Consider the following 17,490-nt stretch of genomic DNA (forward strand, 5'->3'; position numbering starts at 1 on the left):
GCCCTGTCTTCTATTTCCTTTCTCCAAACACCCCCTCCCCCTTTATATTCATGTATATTTGCTAAGATATTTGTCACTATATGCTCACTGACTCTTCATTCTGATATTCTAGGTATATTCTATTTACTGGCAGCATATATGGCCTTTAGTGCTTTCCATTGCTGCTGATAAGCCAAAATTGTACTTTATCCTGTGAAATGGGGTGAATATGTATTTAGTTCTTGATTAGGTTTTATTTCCATGTGATCTATAATAATTCAGTTTGAGGGAAACCATAAATCATCTTAAAAGCAAGGCAGCTTGCTCCTTTTTATTTCACTTGTTTGTAATTGTCATACATTGATGAGAACACCACAAGAAGCAAACCCAAGAAGAAAGGTGATAATACTAGGCAAAGAAGTGAGAGGGGACCAATTTTTCTACTTTGTGATTTTCAGCCTCTCCTGGAACACTAAGAAATCACACACTTCATCCCTGCTATGAGACTAAAGGGACTTTATCTACTGAGTTTAAATTATATTTAAAGACTCCCAAATTAAGTTTCTTATGTAAAGGCAGTACTTTATGTACATGCACATATATAACTATTACTTATTACCTATACCAATGCAAATCAACCATGAAGTAGGAAGTAAAACATTTTTTCAAAAATAATTGTCAGAATTGACACAAACTGTGGAGAAAAAATCAATTAAGGATACAAGCACCAAAAAGCAATAAAATCTTTTGCTTAGCTCTGTAGTATTATTTTGAAGGAGCTCCTTTATTATCAATGTAAATTTCATGGCATCAACATTGAAATACTACTCCGAACAAAATCTGAGAAACAGTTTGAAAAGCAGACTCTGAGAATGAAGATTCTTCTTGCTGGATATTGCTGCTTTGCAGCAATCATTGCTAAGTCAAACATGCCAGCATCTGGTACACCACAGTTCAGAGTTTAACACAGTAATTTAAACTATTCACAGTTTCAATTCAACTTAATATGTTGAGCTGTGAACTGTAATTAGGAAGAAGCTGGCATATATTCAGTTCCATTGCCCTTGCATATTAACATCACTAGGTCTTAAAAACATTCTGAACAAACCAACAGGACAAGCATGTTCTCTGCACTTTGCCCATCAGGTCCTGATGTTAAGAAACAACTCACAGAGGTCCCATGAGGTCTGGTTTGCTCTTTTAAGTTTTAGCTAACTCTTGCATTGTTTTTATTATTTTTGCCATAATTAAACACAGTGTATAGATTTAAGAGGGACACTGTCACCATGTATATAATGCCACTTTCTGATTTAAAATTTCAGTCAAATTCTTCTACTTAAATGCATGTCCTCCATAAAAATTCCCACTTGAAGAAATCAGATAAAGTGATTTTTAGCAATCTATGCATCTCACAAATAAACTGAAAAGATAATTATTTGCTGATACTTAACTTTCTGGTGTTAAAACCATCATAAAAGGACCTTCTTTTACATTTTCATAGTTTTATTTTTAAAGTGGCTTTACTACTTTACATACTTATCTAAAATGTTAATTGTTTTAAAGTGGGAAAGGAGCATAACAATGCAAATATGTCAAATTGTTTGGTTCAGATTGCAGCACGCTTAGAAGAGTGAATTATTCCTGTTTACCTGTATAGCCCCCAAGTTATCATGTTCCTTTTTCATCATTTGCAAAGGCAGAATGTCAGACAAATCCATTAAGGAAGGCCTAGAATTTAAACTATGAAAATAATTCCGCTCACCAGACACTGATAGATACAGTGATCCCACACTCTGAGGTATAGAAAAAAATATAATGAAAACAGCAAAACTTTCAAAATAAACCTGTGGTTTTGCTTCAATATAGGTATCAGCTGTAGTTTATTTTAATGTTACTTTTAGTTGCAGCTATTACCAATTCTCTGTTTTCACTGGCATGGCAAAGCACAAGTAAAGGATTAAGACAAGCAGCTCCTGCAGAGAAAGTACAACTAGAAAAGAAGGGAGTCTGATCTACTTTATCTCAAGTTTTCATAATGCTACAATTAGGACAAGATATGGCACCCTGTGAGACACAAGCTACTGAGAGTCACTCTGGAAACACAAAATTAGATCAAAATGATAATTTTAAAAGAGGAACATCTTTATTCCCAAGACAAATATTCTCATTACACAAAACTGATTTTCTGACTTCAGAAATAAACATTAGAAAACACAAGTATACTACTTTTCAATTAGAAGAACAGGATAAATAAGTTTATTTCCTGCACCATGTTTCTTATACAGTATGTAAAAAATTTGTCAAACTTTGTTGCAACATTTTTAGATAAACTGACCAATTCTCAGTAACACTTGCTTTACACAAATGAAGGTATTGTCTATTGGAATAAATAGTTTCAACCTTGTTTTTAAATGCTGGATTTACTAAACAACTTGGATTAGCAGCGAGAATGCAGCACTTAAAAATAACTGATCCATACTAAACACCAAAGCAGTTATGTAACAGGTATCTTGTCATCTAAAATACAGCGTAGCTTTATCTCACATTTTAAGTCCACCTGAGATTCACAAATTGTGCTTTCATATCCAGCTTCTCCAAGAACCTTGACTGGCTGGTGTGTCCAAATTATGTCAGCCCACAACAACATTGCTGAGCTCATCACAGAGCTCCCAATTCCCAGCACTTCTCATTCCTGATTAAAGAGTGTCTCTGAAACACAGAGCATGGAAGCAACTACCAAAATCTGCGTGTCATCTTCTCAACGCTGTTGACACAATCCAACTTACAAGTTACTACACAGAAAAGATTTCTGGGAAACAAACAAATAAATATTAAAATCTCTGACTTGAAAAAGAGAGGCAATGCTCTAAGAGTACTTGAGTGGAATTTGATTAGATGTCTGGGGACCAGCATCATGGACTCAGACACCAACATGTGCTGAGACACCGTGTTACTAATACACAAAACAGGTCACCTCAAGCAATAGGCTACCTTAAAAAAAAAAGAATACTTTTTCAGATACTATTATCCATGAAGATTAATTTTATTCTTTAGAGACAGAACTCATAATAGTATTATGAAGCTCCTGGTTGTATGTTTCCCTGACACTTTACAACATTCACCTAGGAATAGGTCCTGGCAAAAGGGATCTGTCATACTGTGCCTCCTGACACCAAGGAAGGGAATCCGAAAGAAAGCTTAAGCCTCTGATCTTCTCAGGGCTCACTCTTTCATAAAAATGCTAAATTGTGATCACTGCACTAAAAAGAAAAATAATTTAATGACCCATACAGCCTCATTCTAACCAAACCACCATGTGTTTGTTTTGTAACTCAGTTACCTGGCAGCAGTCAAGCAGCATGCTGATACCTGTGTATTAATGAAACTTGATAGCAACGCTTCCCTTTTAATCATTCTCTTCCAACTCCATCAGTCTGTTGCTCTTGATTATTCTGCAGAAGTGACTGGCCATCCCTTACACACTAAAGCCTAACATGGCCTATAATCTTATGATTGACACTTGCACATGGCAGGTTGAAATAAGAAACTTGAAATTCCTCAGGTGTCTTAACTCGTACTTCACAGGTGAGCTAACTATTGAACTGTTACATAAGAACTTAAACTTTATTTTAAAGTTACAACTGAGGAAATAATCTGAATTCTTAGATTCACAACTTTAAAGCAATCCCAGGCTCATTTTGGCATCAAATTCAGACCTGCAGATGGCATCAAAGCCTACAGGAAAGTAGCATTTCAAGCATGCCCATTCCTCCAGCATTTTTCACTCCCTGGAAAGCCTCCTCATCCTATCATCATAACCTTCCTGTTCTGGGGCATGAAAGCTCTAATATACCTTTACTAATTCACTGTACATTCAGATTTAGGAGCTAACTCCAGTTTCACGGCTCCCTCCTGATCCAGGTACACAAGTGAACCACCCTGTTTGGATCCAGGCTCACAGATGCTCTCGGGCTTGTGAATACTGTCAGATGCTGCAAGTGATCCACAGAGGTGGCCTTGAAAATCTAAGGGCTGCCACACTAATTTAGGTCAAACACATACCTAGGCCAGTATTATACCACTGGGTGCCAGAAACATATGCTTTGCGATGAGCATACAAGTGGATGCTCACTCTGTATTACGACAAATTTGCTTGACAGGTCTTAAGCAAACAGAGGCTTGGAAAATCACACTGCACTGACAATAGCATTCTTAAAAACTACTGATGGTTCTGGTTAGCAGTCTTATCCTTCTTAAACCCACCTTTAACTTGGACTCTACAACATATTGCAAAGCCACATTTTGTCTCTTGTACTATACAAAAAGAAGTTGGGTTGGGGTTGTTTTCACTTTAGTCATTCTTTGAATACCATTGTTTTGTAAGGAATAAAGGCAAGTTATTTCTTCTTCCCTTTCTATGCCTGTTATGATTTTTAGGCATATCAAAATGCTCCTTAATCAGCTTTACATATCTAAAATGTACTAGTCATAAATTAGCTGCCCAATATCCTCAATCACCTTTACTACCTCTTTCTTTGAACAGTTTTTAGTTCTACATAATCTTTTTTGGAACAGTATGACGTGAACTATGTCATGACCATAAATGTAAACCACGATTTACAGAAAAGAACAATTTATTATAAAATATTAGCTTTCAAACATTAAAATAGCCTTAAAAAAAGTCAGCTTTATTTATTACATTTTTAGTAAATACCTTACTTAACTAAAGTCTCAGCTGCACTTAACTGGCATTCTTTTAATTTTTACTTGGATTTTAATGATTTTAATGTTTTTTTAAAAACATATACATCCCAGTCTGTGATAAAGGTGCTCACATACAGGTGAGCAACAACAGGAGCGTAACAAGCAGCAGACACACACAGTTATTACACAGAGAAATTACTGCGGTGAAACATGAGACTAGAAAAAGCAGAGCAATGCAAGGGAAGAAATATGTCCCAAGAGAGCTTTCTTTAGAAACACAAATACTAAACCAATACAACTTTAATACAGTTTGAAAAGTAGTAAACAAGTGATTTTAACATAGGAATTTAAGGTACATATCCTGTAGCTAGACTGCCCTGACCTTTATCACTGCAACAAGAACGGTAGAGATATAATTTTTTTTCCTTCGGGGATAGGAAAATAAAATTGACCTCTAACAATGGAATACTCCCATTTTAGAAAACTGCAAACTAAGCATTGATAATAGCTCAAGGCAACTGAAGCCCTTGATTATTTTAATCTTCTGCATTCAAATTATCGACTTTTAATTGACTAACTTCTGTTGAGGAAAAACAGTGAGGCACCAGTACTGTCAAGAAGCATTATTTCACCAGGGTTCGTTAGTACCTTTATAGAAGTTCACTTGGAAATTTAGACATTGTTTTTCAGACAAAACGCTTGTTCAGAATATCTTCTTTTAAATACAAAAGGTTCTTCTATGGTTATCTTATTCTCAGACTCCTGCAATTCTGTTCTGTAACATGTGCTTTATTATATTAGGCGTATTTTTCCAGACACTTCTACACATTCCTTCTGCACATTCAGAGATCCATCCAAACAATAGTTTCCAAAAACAGATTTCATCTTAAAAGATGTATTACTGGGGTAGACAGTGGACACAAGAAGACTTCTATCAAAGCTCTGCCAACTTCAAATAGGATCATCCTTCTCACACTTACCATATGCTATAACTGTTAACAGATAAAAAGTAAAAAATGAGAAAACAAGGAAATGGACTGTAGAGAAGGGGGTAAAAAAAAGTCCTGCTAAGAAAACCAGGAAGCAAGGGTTATCACTTCAAATATATAAAGGATGACACAAACAGTACTTTAAAGATAAAAATATTGGGAACTGTAATGACAGGTAGAGACAATTTGTTTCTTGAAATATTAATATTTTTAATTTTCTTTTTAAACAACCTAGTAAAACAGTGCCCATTCCCGAAGTCCCTATAGGCAATTAGAACAGAATTAGTTATTGATTATTAAAATATAGGCTAGATTGCAAAGATAAGAGTCTGGTAGAATCACAACAAAAGCAATTACTACTAAAAGGGAAGGGATCAATTATGAATACAACTGCTATATAGTTACATTTTCATTTTTATCAGTCCTATCCCTTTGTTCAGTAGAGAACTGAGGTCACCTTACTTGCTTTCATTAGATATTGGCATAACTTTGGGTTCTATTCTTCTGAATCTTTCCTAATCCTCCTCTTTAAAAGCTTTTAAAAATTTAGCTTCTCTGACATTCTTCAGTAAATCATCCCAAGAATTAAAAAAAACCAACTGCCAACAACTTCACAAAGATGACACTTGAGGGGCTAATACAAGACCACTGCAGACTGTGAATTTCATATAGAAAGGCCAAGAGCTACATCCATAGCCTTTGGTCAGCACCCAGTATACATGCAGTCAATACTCACGGGAACAGGAACTACCTAATAGATGCTGCTTCTAAGAAAAAAAAACTTACTGAAAGAGGCTGAAAAACACTGGAGTAGAGAAACCCTAACAGGCAAAAGTAGTGCATGACTTTTACACGTTTAAAATTCCATAATAATGCAATATATCCTAAACCTTGATAGCAGTACAACACTTGTGGGTTCAAGAAGTTAGACGTCTGGATGTGCATGGTACAGAAACTTGGCACTTCCCATTGCCAGGGAATTAATTGGTAATGGAATGCCATTCCATTAGCCAACACGCTACTGCACCTCTGCAAAATAGTATCACATGGTCTATACTACCTGTTCTAAAGTACTGCTTAAAAACAAAACCAAAATCAATCTTGGTATCTAGATTTATACATTTGTATCAAAATATGCAGCACAGACACTCCTCTCTCCATAGGTTCACTGACTATCATCTGGATTTTTTTTACTTACAAAATGCTTTTTTTAGCTTTGGATAAAGATGAACAGTTAACGTGCTAAAGAGGACAATTCTAACTGGGTATTCACTTGGTCTTTGTCATACTCATTTAGAAATAAAGTCAAGCAAAAAAATATATCAAAGGTAGTTTACCCCAGTTGAAGCCAGTACTAGCCTGAACATAGAGCCTACCACTGCGCTGAATGCAAAAGGTAGATGTACCTGAGGCCATCTGTTAGCACTAAGTGAAGGACAATAAACAGGCTTGTCTGCCTGTAAGCAAGTTTATATCTGAACAGACAGACTCAGGCATCTGTCAAAATCGCTATTTCACAGACCTCTCTCAATGCAGACCTCCACTTTAAGGAGAAATAAATCACAGAGGACCCAAATTCACAATTTTCATTACTCTTTTGTCCAGCTGAAAAAGTACTTAAGTAGTTTGCACACACTGCATGCAAATTCATCTATTACAAGCAAAACCAAGTCCTAACTTATCTAAATACAGTGAGTGTTCTATACAGTGAATAACACAGAGCATCCTCTGTTTCAGTAGCCTGGATGTTTGATTTCAAAGTAAAGTCATACCAAGTATATTTTATCATTACATGCAACTATACATATAGTCTATAGCACCAGATGTGCTTCCTCGTCAAAATATGTGACACTTTACCTCTAGTTTCCTTTTTTCCACACTACTGGAAAAAAAACCCAAACAAACAAAACACCAATAAAACAGCTTCACCTCCACCAGTTCTCCTCATTGACTTAGGGGGTCAACACTGAGCAGCTACAGGACCAATCTTACAGCCTTCTTTGGTAAATAAGGTCATAACAGACAAAAAGCTATTCAGGGTACTGCAATTTCTTCTTCTTGTGTCATCACCTTAATACTCTTCAAACAAAAGCCTTCAAGTAAGCCACAATACAATATAACTCTCCTAGCCAATTTTACAAGAGGAGTCCTGCAGTTCCCTTTGAAGCACATTGTTAACAGCAACAATGGAAGTTACTCCATAAAGCTTTGACCTGGCAGAGAAAAGTTCTCCTAAGAACCACAGTTAAGGAAAAAAAAAAAAAAAGGTGAAAAAAAAAAAAAAAGATAAAAAAAAAAAAAAAGATTAAAAAAAGATAAAAAAAAAAAAAAACACACCAAAAAAACCCTGCTTAGAATTCAAAACTAAGTCACAATTTTCTTATGGTATAGAATTTCCACACCTCAAATCAACATTTTCATTTGCAAATACTGTGCATCACAGACACCATATGCCTCTAAAACACTAGATATTCTGTAGTAGTTGAATTTAAAGTAAAGCTAGGAACAGGACAAAAAAGATACTGAAAACTGGTTTTACTTTGGGGCCTCGACTATTTGCAAGGAGACTTAAAAAACTGAACGGTATTTTGCTTTCATATAGAAGCATGAAACAGAGTAGGTCACCTCCAGAGCATAAAAGTGGCTTGAAAAGAAAACATCCGTAGCAGAAAAGATGGCTCTTGTCAACTACAGCAAAACCACTCGATTCATGAGGTATGAGCATTGCATCTGGAAATGCTGACTCAGGCAAATGGCCAGCTCCTGACTGCGCACCCCGACTTAACAGTAGCCAGTTTCTTCAGCCAACACAAAGACTACCAGTTCTGTACTTATTGAGTCTCTGTGAAAGCAAACTTTTAACAAACTCATTCAGCAAAACATCCCACTATATCTCCACTAAGAAGTGTATTAAACACTCTATCACCTAAGAACAGAAGTTTAATGACAACCTTGTGGTTAAAACTAAAGTGAAAGCTTCAAAAATAGCTCTGAACGTAGAGCTACAAGGAAATTTAACCTACTTCCATTTTCAAACTGGCAAAAAATAAATCCATGTAACACTACAAACAAGGTTTTTGGAAACAAGGGAATCAATCACTGCATATCTTGAACATAACATTTGTTTCCATTACACTAACTCGACATTCAAACAACTGAAAGCATAATACAGCTTTTACACAATGCTAGAGGAAACAGCAATAGTGGAACAGGATGTGAACAGAAGTTAGCATTAAAGTCTGATCACCATTACACCACCACCTCATCTATATTCTCTTTACCCATCCAAAAGGGGAAAAAAGCACCCATTCATTATAACTAGGAAAAAAAAAAAGCAAACTGAACACTTTATGGTCAGAGAGATATTATTATTTCTTCCAATGGAAGTAACAAAGAAAAAGACCTTGGCCCTTGAATCATTTGCCATAGCACATAGCAACATCTCTCCCCACCACATACATATCCATCCATCCATCATACACTGCTTCCCACTTCTAAGACTAGCCAGCTAGGAAGAGAGGGGAATGGGTGACATCAGGCCCTAGTTCCCTGTCAGAACAAAGCAGGTAGACTGGATCCCTAAGTAACAAAAACAAAGACAAGAGCCTATTGGCAACTTCATGAGTTACCAATAAAGTCCCACTGAACAAAACACAGTGAAAGTTAGTGACAAAAGCATGTAATTCTTCAAGGACAAAAAATGAAATAGTCCAAAGCCACATCGTCCTAGGAAAGAGTAAAGTGTGAACACTTTAGAGATGGAACAATGTTCCTATGTGGTTCAGTGAAGTGAAGTATCATGAGAAAAGATCAACTGGACAGTGAGAAGAACACGAATGGCTAGCAGAAGACAAGGGGAAAACAGAGAACAACTTCTGTTCTTATCTGTAAGACCAACAGAAACTTAAAACTAACCAGAGATACTGGTATCAGCATCATTGGTGATGAGACAGACATATCTGGGAAGGGGAAATAGTCTGATGGTACCGAGGAGGATGAGAAAAGGACTGCCTATAGATGGGACAGTGATGCAGAAAGAAACGTCGGAACAGAAAGCCCTGGGAAAGGAGACCACAAAGGTGAGAGAACTGGAGGGAGAATCAAGGGGAAAACATTATCTGGGCAGATCCCCGACAAGCCGGGGGTTCTCAGGGCCGGCGACCGGAGCGCCTAGCGCGGGTTCCCACGGGGCACCGGGCGGCCCTGCCCGAAGGATGCTGAGCCCGACGCCCGGGCTGGGGACGGTCCCCGAGCAGCCGTGGCGACATCCCCCGTGGGAGGGCCCGGTCCAGGCGGGTGTTGTGCCCTGCCGGGGGAGCCGCCGAGCGTCCCGCGGGCGGCGGGACCGGGCAGCCGGGACGGCCCGCTGGGTTACGGGGCGCCGGGAGCGACGCGCAAGGGACGCACAGACAACGGAGGGGTCGCGGGGAGAGGCTCCGTCCCGGCGGGTCGGGGGTCCCCATACTTACTTTTTGTGGGGCGCCGGGTGCTTGTCCCTCCTACCGGCCGCCGCGGACTGCTTGGGCCGCCGCCTGCGGGCCTGCAGGGCCAGCACTGCCAGGAGAAGAGAACAGCCGGGAGCCGGCGTGAGCGGCGGCGGCGGCCGCGCAGCCCCCCCCGCTCCCGCCCGGCAGGCACAGCGCGGTACCTTTGCGCGAGTTCATCGCCCCGCGCTGTTCGGCGGGCGCGCCGCTCCCCGGCTCCGCGCCCGGCTCCGCTCCCGCTCCCGGCCCCGCCGCCAGCCGCAACTGCGCGCCGGGCACCGTCCGGCAGCATCGGCACCGCCGCCCCGCGCCCGCCCCGCGCCGCCGCCGCCGCTGCGCAGGCGCGGCCGAGCCCGCGGGGCCGCGGCCGGAAAGGCGCGGGCGGGGCGCGGCAGGTGGCGGCGGGCGGGCGGGCGCACCTGAGGCGGGAGCGGCCCTGCGGCCGTCGCCGAGGTGCGGCTTTGTCGGGCTGTCGAGCCCGATGGGAATGAATTCTGCCAAGTTTCGGGTCGTGGTTGGAGTAGCGGAGCGATCCGCCCTGTTGCTGTGCCACGTTGGGAGCGGTGGCAAGAGGCAGAGGAGAGAGGTGTAAGGCTCTCTCCCCGGCAGCAGCTGGGGCGTGATCAGCTTTAGTTTGTCCCGAAACCTATGTGGGGTGAGATGCCAGAACCAATTAACCTCGTCGCCAAAGCCAGGGAAATTAGATTTCCTTAATTCTGATTCTCACTAAGTTGTTTGAGTATCATGATGGACAACTCTTGGCAACTGTTTTTTCCTGCCAACGGCATTTTGTTGCTCATGGTACCAAACACTGCTCAGATTTGGCATAGTAATCACCCACTGAACACTGCCCCTTCTTACTTGAGCTATGCACAGCATTGCTCGGTGCTTCACGGTGTTATGGCTGAAATTTTGTGCCATCTATATCTTAATGCCTGGGGCCGACTATGATCTGGGTCATATCCAAAGCTCCAGTCTAAGTGTGAGGCTTGTCTGGTTTATCTTCACGTGGCACTGGAATTCCAAGGCATAGTAACTGAAGATAACGGGGGATGGTCATTAAATTTTGAGGCAGAACCGCTCCCCTAAATGGCAACACGAAGAATCCTCAAGGATGAAGATCCTGAAAGCAGCTGCAGTCAAGGCATTATGAGAGTGAAGGGAACTAGCAGTAATTGCTGGTTTTAAGTAATTGGATCATTGAGATTTCATCTAGACAGAAAATTGAATCCCTAGGTCAGGTTAGTTCAGCTTAGGAAGGGTAGAGCCACAGAAAGATAAAGCTAGACAACCCAAAAAAAGGAGGCACTACACTGTATAATGCTTTTTTTGTCTGACTAGAGAGCCTGGTGAACAGAAAACAATAGGACCATGAAGTTTCTAAACTACAGCTTTCATGAGGCACCCCAGCTGCATTTCTAAATCAAAACATTTTCTGTGTCCCATCCTCCATCATAAAAGTACACAAGAAATAAATATTTCCAGTATAAACTGCTCCCAGTAATATACAATGCTGAGAGGTTACATTTCTCCCTTACTGCAGTTAGTCTTTTAGTTCAGTGTGATAGGTTAGGTAACAGAAGGTCTTATTGAAATTTTGAAGGCTTTCTGCCGAGAAAGTTTAGGCGTATGAAAATTAATAATAGCTGAATGTTAAGAAAGCAGACTATGCATTTACTCATTGTTTCCAGGCTAATTTAGCTTCCAGGCTAATTTAAATTGTGGGCCTGTATGAACACTTGTTCCTGTGTAGAGAATGAGAGAGAGAAGCAGCTGATGATGGAGAAAACAGTAAGGCTTGCTTTTTTCCTTTGTCAGGCCAGTGCTGCATTAAAGTTATATTGTAGCTATGGTTCTAGAGCAGAAACCATCCCAGAGTCCTGATCATCTTTTCCAGCAACGTGTGTGCCATTCTATTTCCTTTAGCAGGAATTTTATATGTAGAACTGATTGGACAATTGTGTCTTAGATAAGTACAGGGAGTTTTGCTTACATCAACAGGATTATAAATCCACTAGATCTGGAGTCAGGAAGGAATTTCCCTCACGAGCATAATGTCAGCAACATAATCAGGGCAAGGGAACAACCCGCCAACACACAGAGAAAAGAATTGTTAGCACCAGGTGGGTGTATACTACACACACAATTTCATTCAGTCCAGTGGAAGCACATTTTGGGACTGTATTTTATCAGGGTTTTGTTCTTTTCTTCCTCCCCTACCCTGCCAAGCATCACTCAGAGGATGGTCATGCAGAAATGCAAAAAAAATCACAGAGACTCTGTATTTATAGAGGATTACCACGTGCAATTAACTGACTGGAGAGTAAATTAAGGTCTGTAGAAGCTAAACATATTTCAGAAAATGAAAAAATAAAAACCAACAAACCCCCATGCAATTTCTCTGTTTCAAGAGAATAATTCCCTGAGAACACAAATAATAAATGAAATTTTAAAAAATGACAAGAATCATTTTATTTATGTTCTTGTTAAGAAAGAGTCTACCCTGTTTATTTGAATCCACTAATTTCAGGGAAATTTTCCATCTTTATTTAAACATGCATCTTTTTCAAAAGGAAATGATGAGCTAAGAGAGAAGGCAGACTAAATAGCAAAGGGCAGCATTTGCAAAATCAGTGTACAAAATAAAGGTGAACTGAACCAGAATGTATCTGTCTGTCTCTCTCTGAACACTTTATGGGTACAGGTGTCTGTTTTGTTGCAGGGTTTACCATAGAGCTCATTCACTCAGGGGAGAGGCGCTGTGAGGTTCAGGTCATATGACCCATGCAGAAGCGGGGAACAACAGCAGATTTAGGTGATCTTAGGTACAAATATCAGGAGAGAAGAATTAAGTGTCAAATTATGGAATGGTATTTTTGCCTGTCTGTAACACAGTTTGGACCTGATACCCACAGATGTTTGGTTTGTTTCCTTTTGACCTAGCTTTGAAATATTCCCTTATTACCCCTTTGAAATATTTCCTTCTGTACAGAATAAGAAGTTACCTAGCAGCAGTCCTGTAAACATGATACTGTCATCCATCTGAGAATAACTGAAAATTCTTCCTTCAGCAGAGGGATGTTAGAAAATTTTTCCCTGATTTCTGTACTACTTCCTTTTAGCACTGCTTTTCCACTCTGTAGTAGCATGGGCTCATATCCTTATTTCTGCACTTCTCAGAAATCAGGATATGAGCCAACTTCACTCTGCTCTTGCACAGAACTGAACAAACATGAAATAACACATAAGGCAGAGGAAGAAAAAAAAAAAACCAACGAAACGATAAGTGGGAAAAAGGAAAAAGAAAAGTATAGTGAAAGGAAATTCCCAATTACAGGCTAGCTCTCATTAATATGCAAGTCCAGCCTTCTCATCCTCTCGCCTTTCGTTGTTGTCTCTTGTTCCTTCAGTTCCCTCCCCCATTCTGAATTTCTTTAAGTATGACACGCCCAAGTAGGCATACAAACAATGAGTCTGTCCTTCTCTTGCTCATTTGAAGAATTTTCTGTCTACCAAAGTGGGTTTTTTCCTCCTCTAGTATGTAAACAAAGCAAAGAGGACAATTCTCAATTCTTTTTAAGCAACACAGACAACAAACAGATAGGAAGGATTAAGCAACAGTGACTAAGTAGCCAAGTTTCTTGTAAGATCAAGACTATTGGCTCATCAGTGCCTAAGAATAACTAGTTAACATTAATAGGAGCATTGCACAAGTTAAACAAGAAAAGTAGGCTGTTATCTCAGTAGTGTAATGAGAAAAAATAGCAGGAAGCATGAGTTGGGATTTCCAAAAAAAACCAGGAGGTCAGAAATTCCTCAGTTTAGATTCCTGGCTCATTCACTGATTCATTGTGCCCTTCCTAGAGCAAATTACATGACTCACCTGACTAATTTTCTTCATCTATAAAATGGTACAGTGCATGCCAGCTACACAGAGTTTACATTACAGAGCAGAGAACTCTTGTTTATCAAGTTAATTTGGAATACTAATAAAAGAAGAAAGGCATAAAGGACAAAGCAGACCGGTTTAACACCAATTTGATGTGAAATTAAAGACTAACCTATGCCCAGAAATAGCTGCATCAACCCAGATATATATTGAACATTGTCTAAAATAGGGCATGAACAAGCATGACTTAACTTAGATCTGAAACAGAATTAAAACAGACTGGCAATATTTTTATGAAAATATTTCTTCTAGTGTTGAAGCACTCAGATTTTCAGAATGACTCATTCTAGCTTCCCCCATTACTTCCAGCAGACTCACAAACACGCCTTCAATTAAGCTCCCTCCGTTTTCCTGGGTCCTGGTCTAAAATTTCTTCATTAGACTCCACTCCTTGTTCCCAGCTCTTTATCCAGCTTGCCCTTCTCATCTTGACCTGCATCATCTTGTTTTTCAAATATTTTCTTATTCTGTTTAAATTGGATGGTTTCTTCCTTTATGCTGATTAGAGGTCAGCAAGGGAAGAAAGGATCACTGAAAGATTAGCAACTGCTCTCAGTTTTCTGTTCAAACTCAACACAAGCAATTATAGCAACAGTTTCTCAGAGTGATGCAGTGGTGTTTTGGATTCAGTCCTACTATTTCTTTCTGGTTGACAGCTATGCAGTCTGGTCGTGCATGTGAGAGATTGACCTGCAAAGTCAGCATGGAATATTTTCAGATTTTAATAATTAAACACTCACATGTCTCCAACATGCACAAAATGCTGTTTTACAAAGTCTCATAATTCACCCACATTTAAGCAGATTTTCCTAAGGATTTCAATGCCATATCTTTGATATTAAGGCCTCTTTCTATGAAATCTCAGCCTCCTACTCAATGGTAGGGATTGACAACCAGTGAGATGAGAATCCATTAAAAATCAGATGCAGGGCTTACCCCATTTCCCTTGCTCTTGACTTGGACTACACAAACAATAGTCACAATGAGAAAAATAAGGGACAAACCATAAGCTTAAGTGTAACGTAAGAGGAAGCAATGGACTCATTTTCTCTGGAAGAATAAAGCTTCTTTCTTCCCTGTAACCTCCCCTGTACTTTTACTTGATACAAGATGTTTTCACAGCCTTCAGAAAAATCAGACACCAGCTGCCTGGTAGGATGATGCCATGTTATGTCAGTAGTACCCCAAACGTCCTCTCTTCACACATCCTGCAGTGTGACATCGCTACAACGCCCTCACCAAAACCTTTCTGGGAAATTAAAAGCCATTACTGCCCAGGGAGGACCAGTGCTCCTTTACAAACTTTCAGATTACTATGCCTACTGAAATAAACTTCTGTGAGGGGAATGCCCAGTAAAGAAGCACTGGCCAAACAAGTTTGTCTGGGTACAGTCCCAGAGCTTCACCTTGACAGCAGATTTGTCCTGTTTCATAGGAAGCAGCCATTTGGTAAAGGATGGCTCAGCTACACTGGCAACCTACATTAGCAGCTGCAGTTATCAGTACACTGTTGTTTGCCATTAATGTACAGAACATTGCCTCTTTTGCTTAATTAGTTTTGACTACATACTGAATCCAAGGAACTACTGGGCTAGAGGGGCATTTCCAAGAAGTGGCTGAAGATTCTTGTCATATTATCAAAAGAGCATTCTTTTAAAAGTATTATTTATTTCATTACTCAGCATGGGACATTTCATTCCATATGATTAAAGTTTTACAAAGTTAACAGTAACTGGATCTTACAAAGTGAAATGTCAACCAGCTTCATAGTAATAGGCACTACCAGCCTGGTTCATAACTGGTATTGACCTAGCCATTCAGTTTCATTCTGTCTGGATATGTCTATAACTTATCTATACCATGCAAAACAGCAACAGGAATTTTTTCAAAAGCAGAAAATCTTACAGATAATCATTAAAATAAAAGCAGATATAGCTTAACTTGTTAGCCAACGTTTTTAGCCTTCACAAAGAACACTCATGAATGAATCTTGTTATTTTCAAAGAACTGAAGAAAGACTGATTATCCACCTCTAGGCATAGGAAATTCCCTGTGCTCCTACTATAAGATGTGTAACATCAAATCACAGTGAAAATATTACAAACACTCATCTATGTTCATTCAAAGCACAAAGAATTAATCTACTGCAATTGGGCCGTGTGCATTGTTTCTTAGAAATTAATTCCGTGGGCTTGATTTTTTGGGTTTGATTTAATCATGTTTTACGCCCACTTTGCCATTCATTGTAGTAACACAAATGACTGTGGTAGGAAATATTCACATGCTTTTGCCTTCAGAGCTGCAATCTATTATAATAAACATTAAGAATGTAAATATTGTCACCAAAGAGTATGTCTTCATTGCACTGTTTACTCAAATCAGGCCTTTAAAATCACTACACTGTTAGAATATATTCACACAGTAAGTCTGTCTATTTACAGTAACTTCTAAGCCATGAAGATTTTATCCATTTTCCAGAACACTAAGTGCCTTACTAGTTAGGCTGCCTTGGTACAGATAAACCACAAAACTAAAGAATTATTAGATTAGGATTATTTAATAATAATTATTTGTTATTAAAGCTATTTCAGCTCCTAGTGAGGAAGAAATTCAGTGCAGGACAATGATTTCTTTTTTGTTCAGATACCTGACTTTAACTTGTTTTGAAAATACGGGGTTTTATTTTCTTCAAACACTAGTTGCAATAGGACTATAAATCCATTTCCTAAAACCTCCTCCTCTGTCCTAATTTATATGTTATTCTTAATGTAAGCACAAAATTGCAGAAAACTGCAGAAAAAGAAGGATGGGAAGAACCAATTGCAAAATGATCACAATGTGTATCTGATTAGTTGGTGGCAGGATAGATCCAAACCAACATGTTTACCAACATGCTTGGCACTATTTGCATTCAGTGGAACAATGCACTGGACCATTTATATGGGAACAGAAGCAAGAAATGTTACTGTGAACTCAGTACACTCACAGCATGCCTCCTATTGAAAACCCAGGACAGAGTGCCTTTTCTGTTTCTTCCTTTGAACTGTAGTTGAAATCCATGCAGAAATATGATGATGTTGATGGCTTTTTGTACACACTAATTTATCTAAGACTGTTCTGGTTATAACAACAATGGTTGGACTTGATGATCTTAAAGGTCTTTTCCAACCTAAATAATTCTAAGAGACTATCATCTTTGCCTGCCCTGATTAAATTTTTGAATAAGGCTCCTTGTCCTTTCTTTTCCACAAAATAATGCATAGTTCAGGACTAAGAATTCTGTTACAAAATAAAGTACTGCATGAAATAGTACTGGGAATTTACCTGCAAATAAAAAAGTATGCAGAAATCTTATTTGCAGTGAAATTAATCTCAATTGCAATGG

General features: G+C 39.2%; 1 protein-coding gene across 6 annotated transcripts in view; it reads right to left on the bottom strand.

Annotated features, from left to right (window-relative positions):
- Positions 1-10,414, bottom strand: part of LOC131592199 (SRSF protein kinase 2) — a 129,679-nt gene extending 119,265 nt beyond the window's left edge. For all 6 annotated transcript variants that reach the window (XR_009280534.1, XM_058863547.1, XM_058863548.1 and 3 more), the window contains exons 1-2: positions 10,321-10,414; positions 10,142-10,226 (exon numbers count right to left, since the gene is read on the bottom strand). Coding sequence is in view for 5 of the 6 variants with exons in the window: in XM_058863547.1 (XP_058719530.1) it covers positions 10,142-10,226; positions 10,321-10,336 (101 nt within the window). In the remaining variant the exon portion in view is untranslated. The remainder of the gene's footprint in view (positions 1-10,141; positions 10,227-10,320) is intronic.
- Positions 10,415-17,490: the final 7,076 nt, after the last annotated feature.

Source organism: Poecile atricapillus, chromosome W (assembly GCF_030490865.1).
Source record: "Poecile atricapillus isolate bPoeAtr1 chromosome W, bPoeAtr1.hap1, whole genome shotgun sequence".
Lineage (NCBI taxonomy): Eukaryota > Metazoa > Chordata > Aves > Passeriformes > Paridae > Poecile > Poecile atricapillus.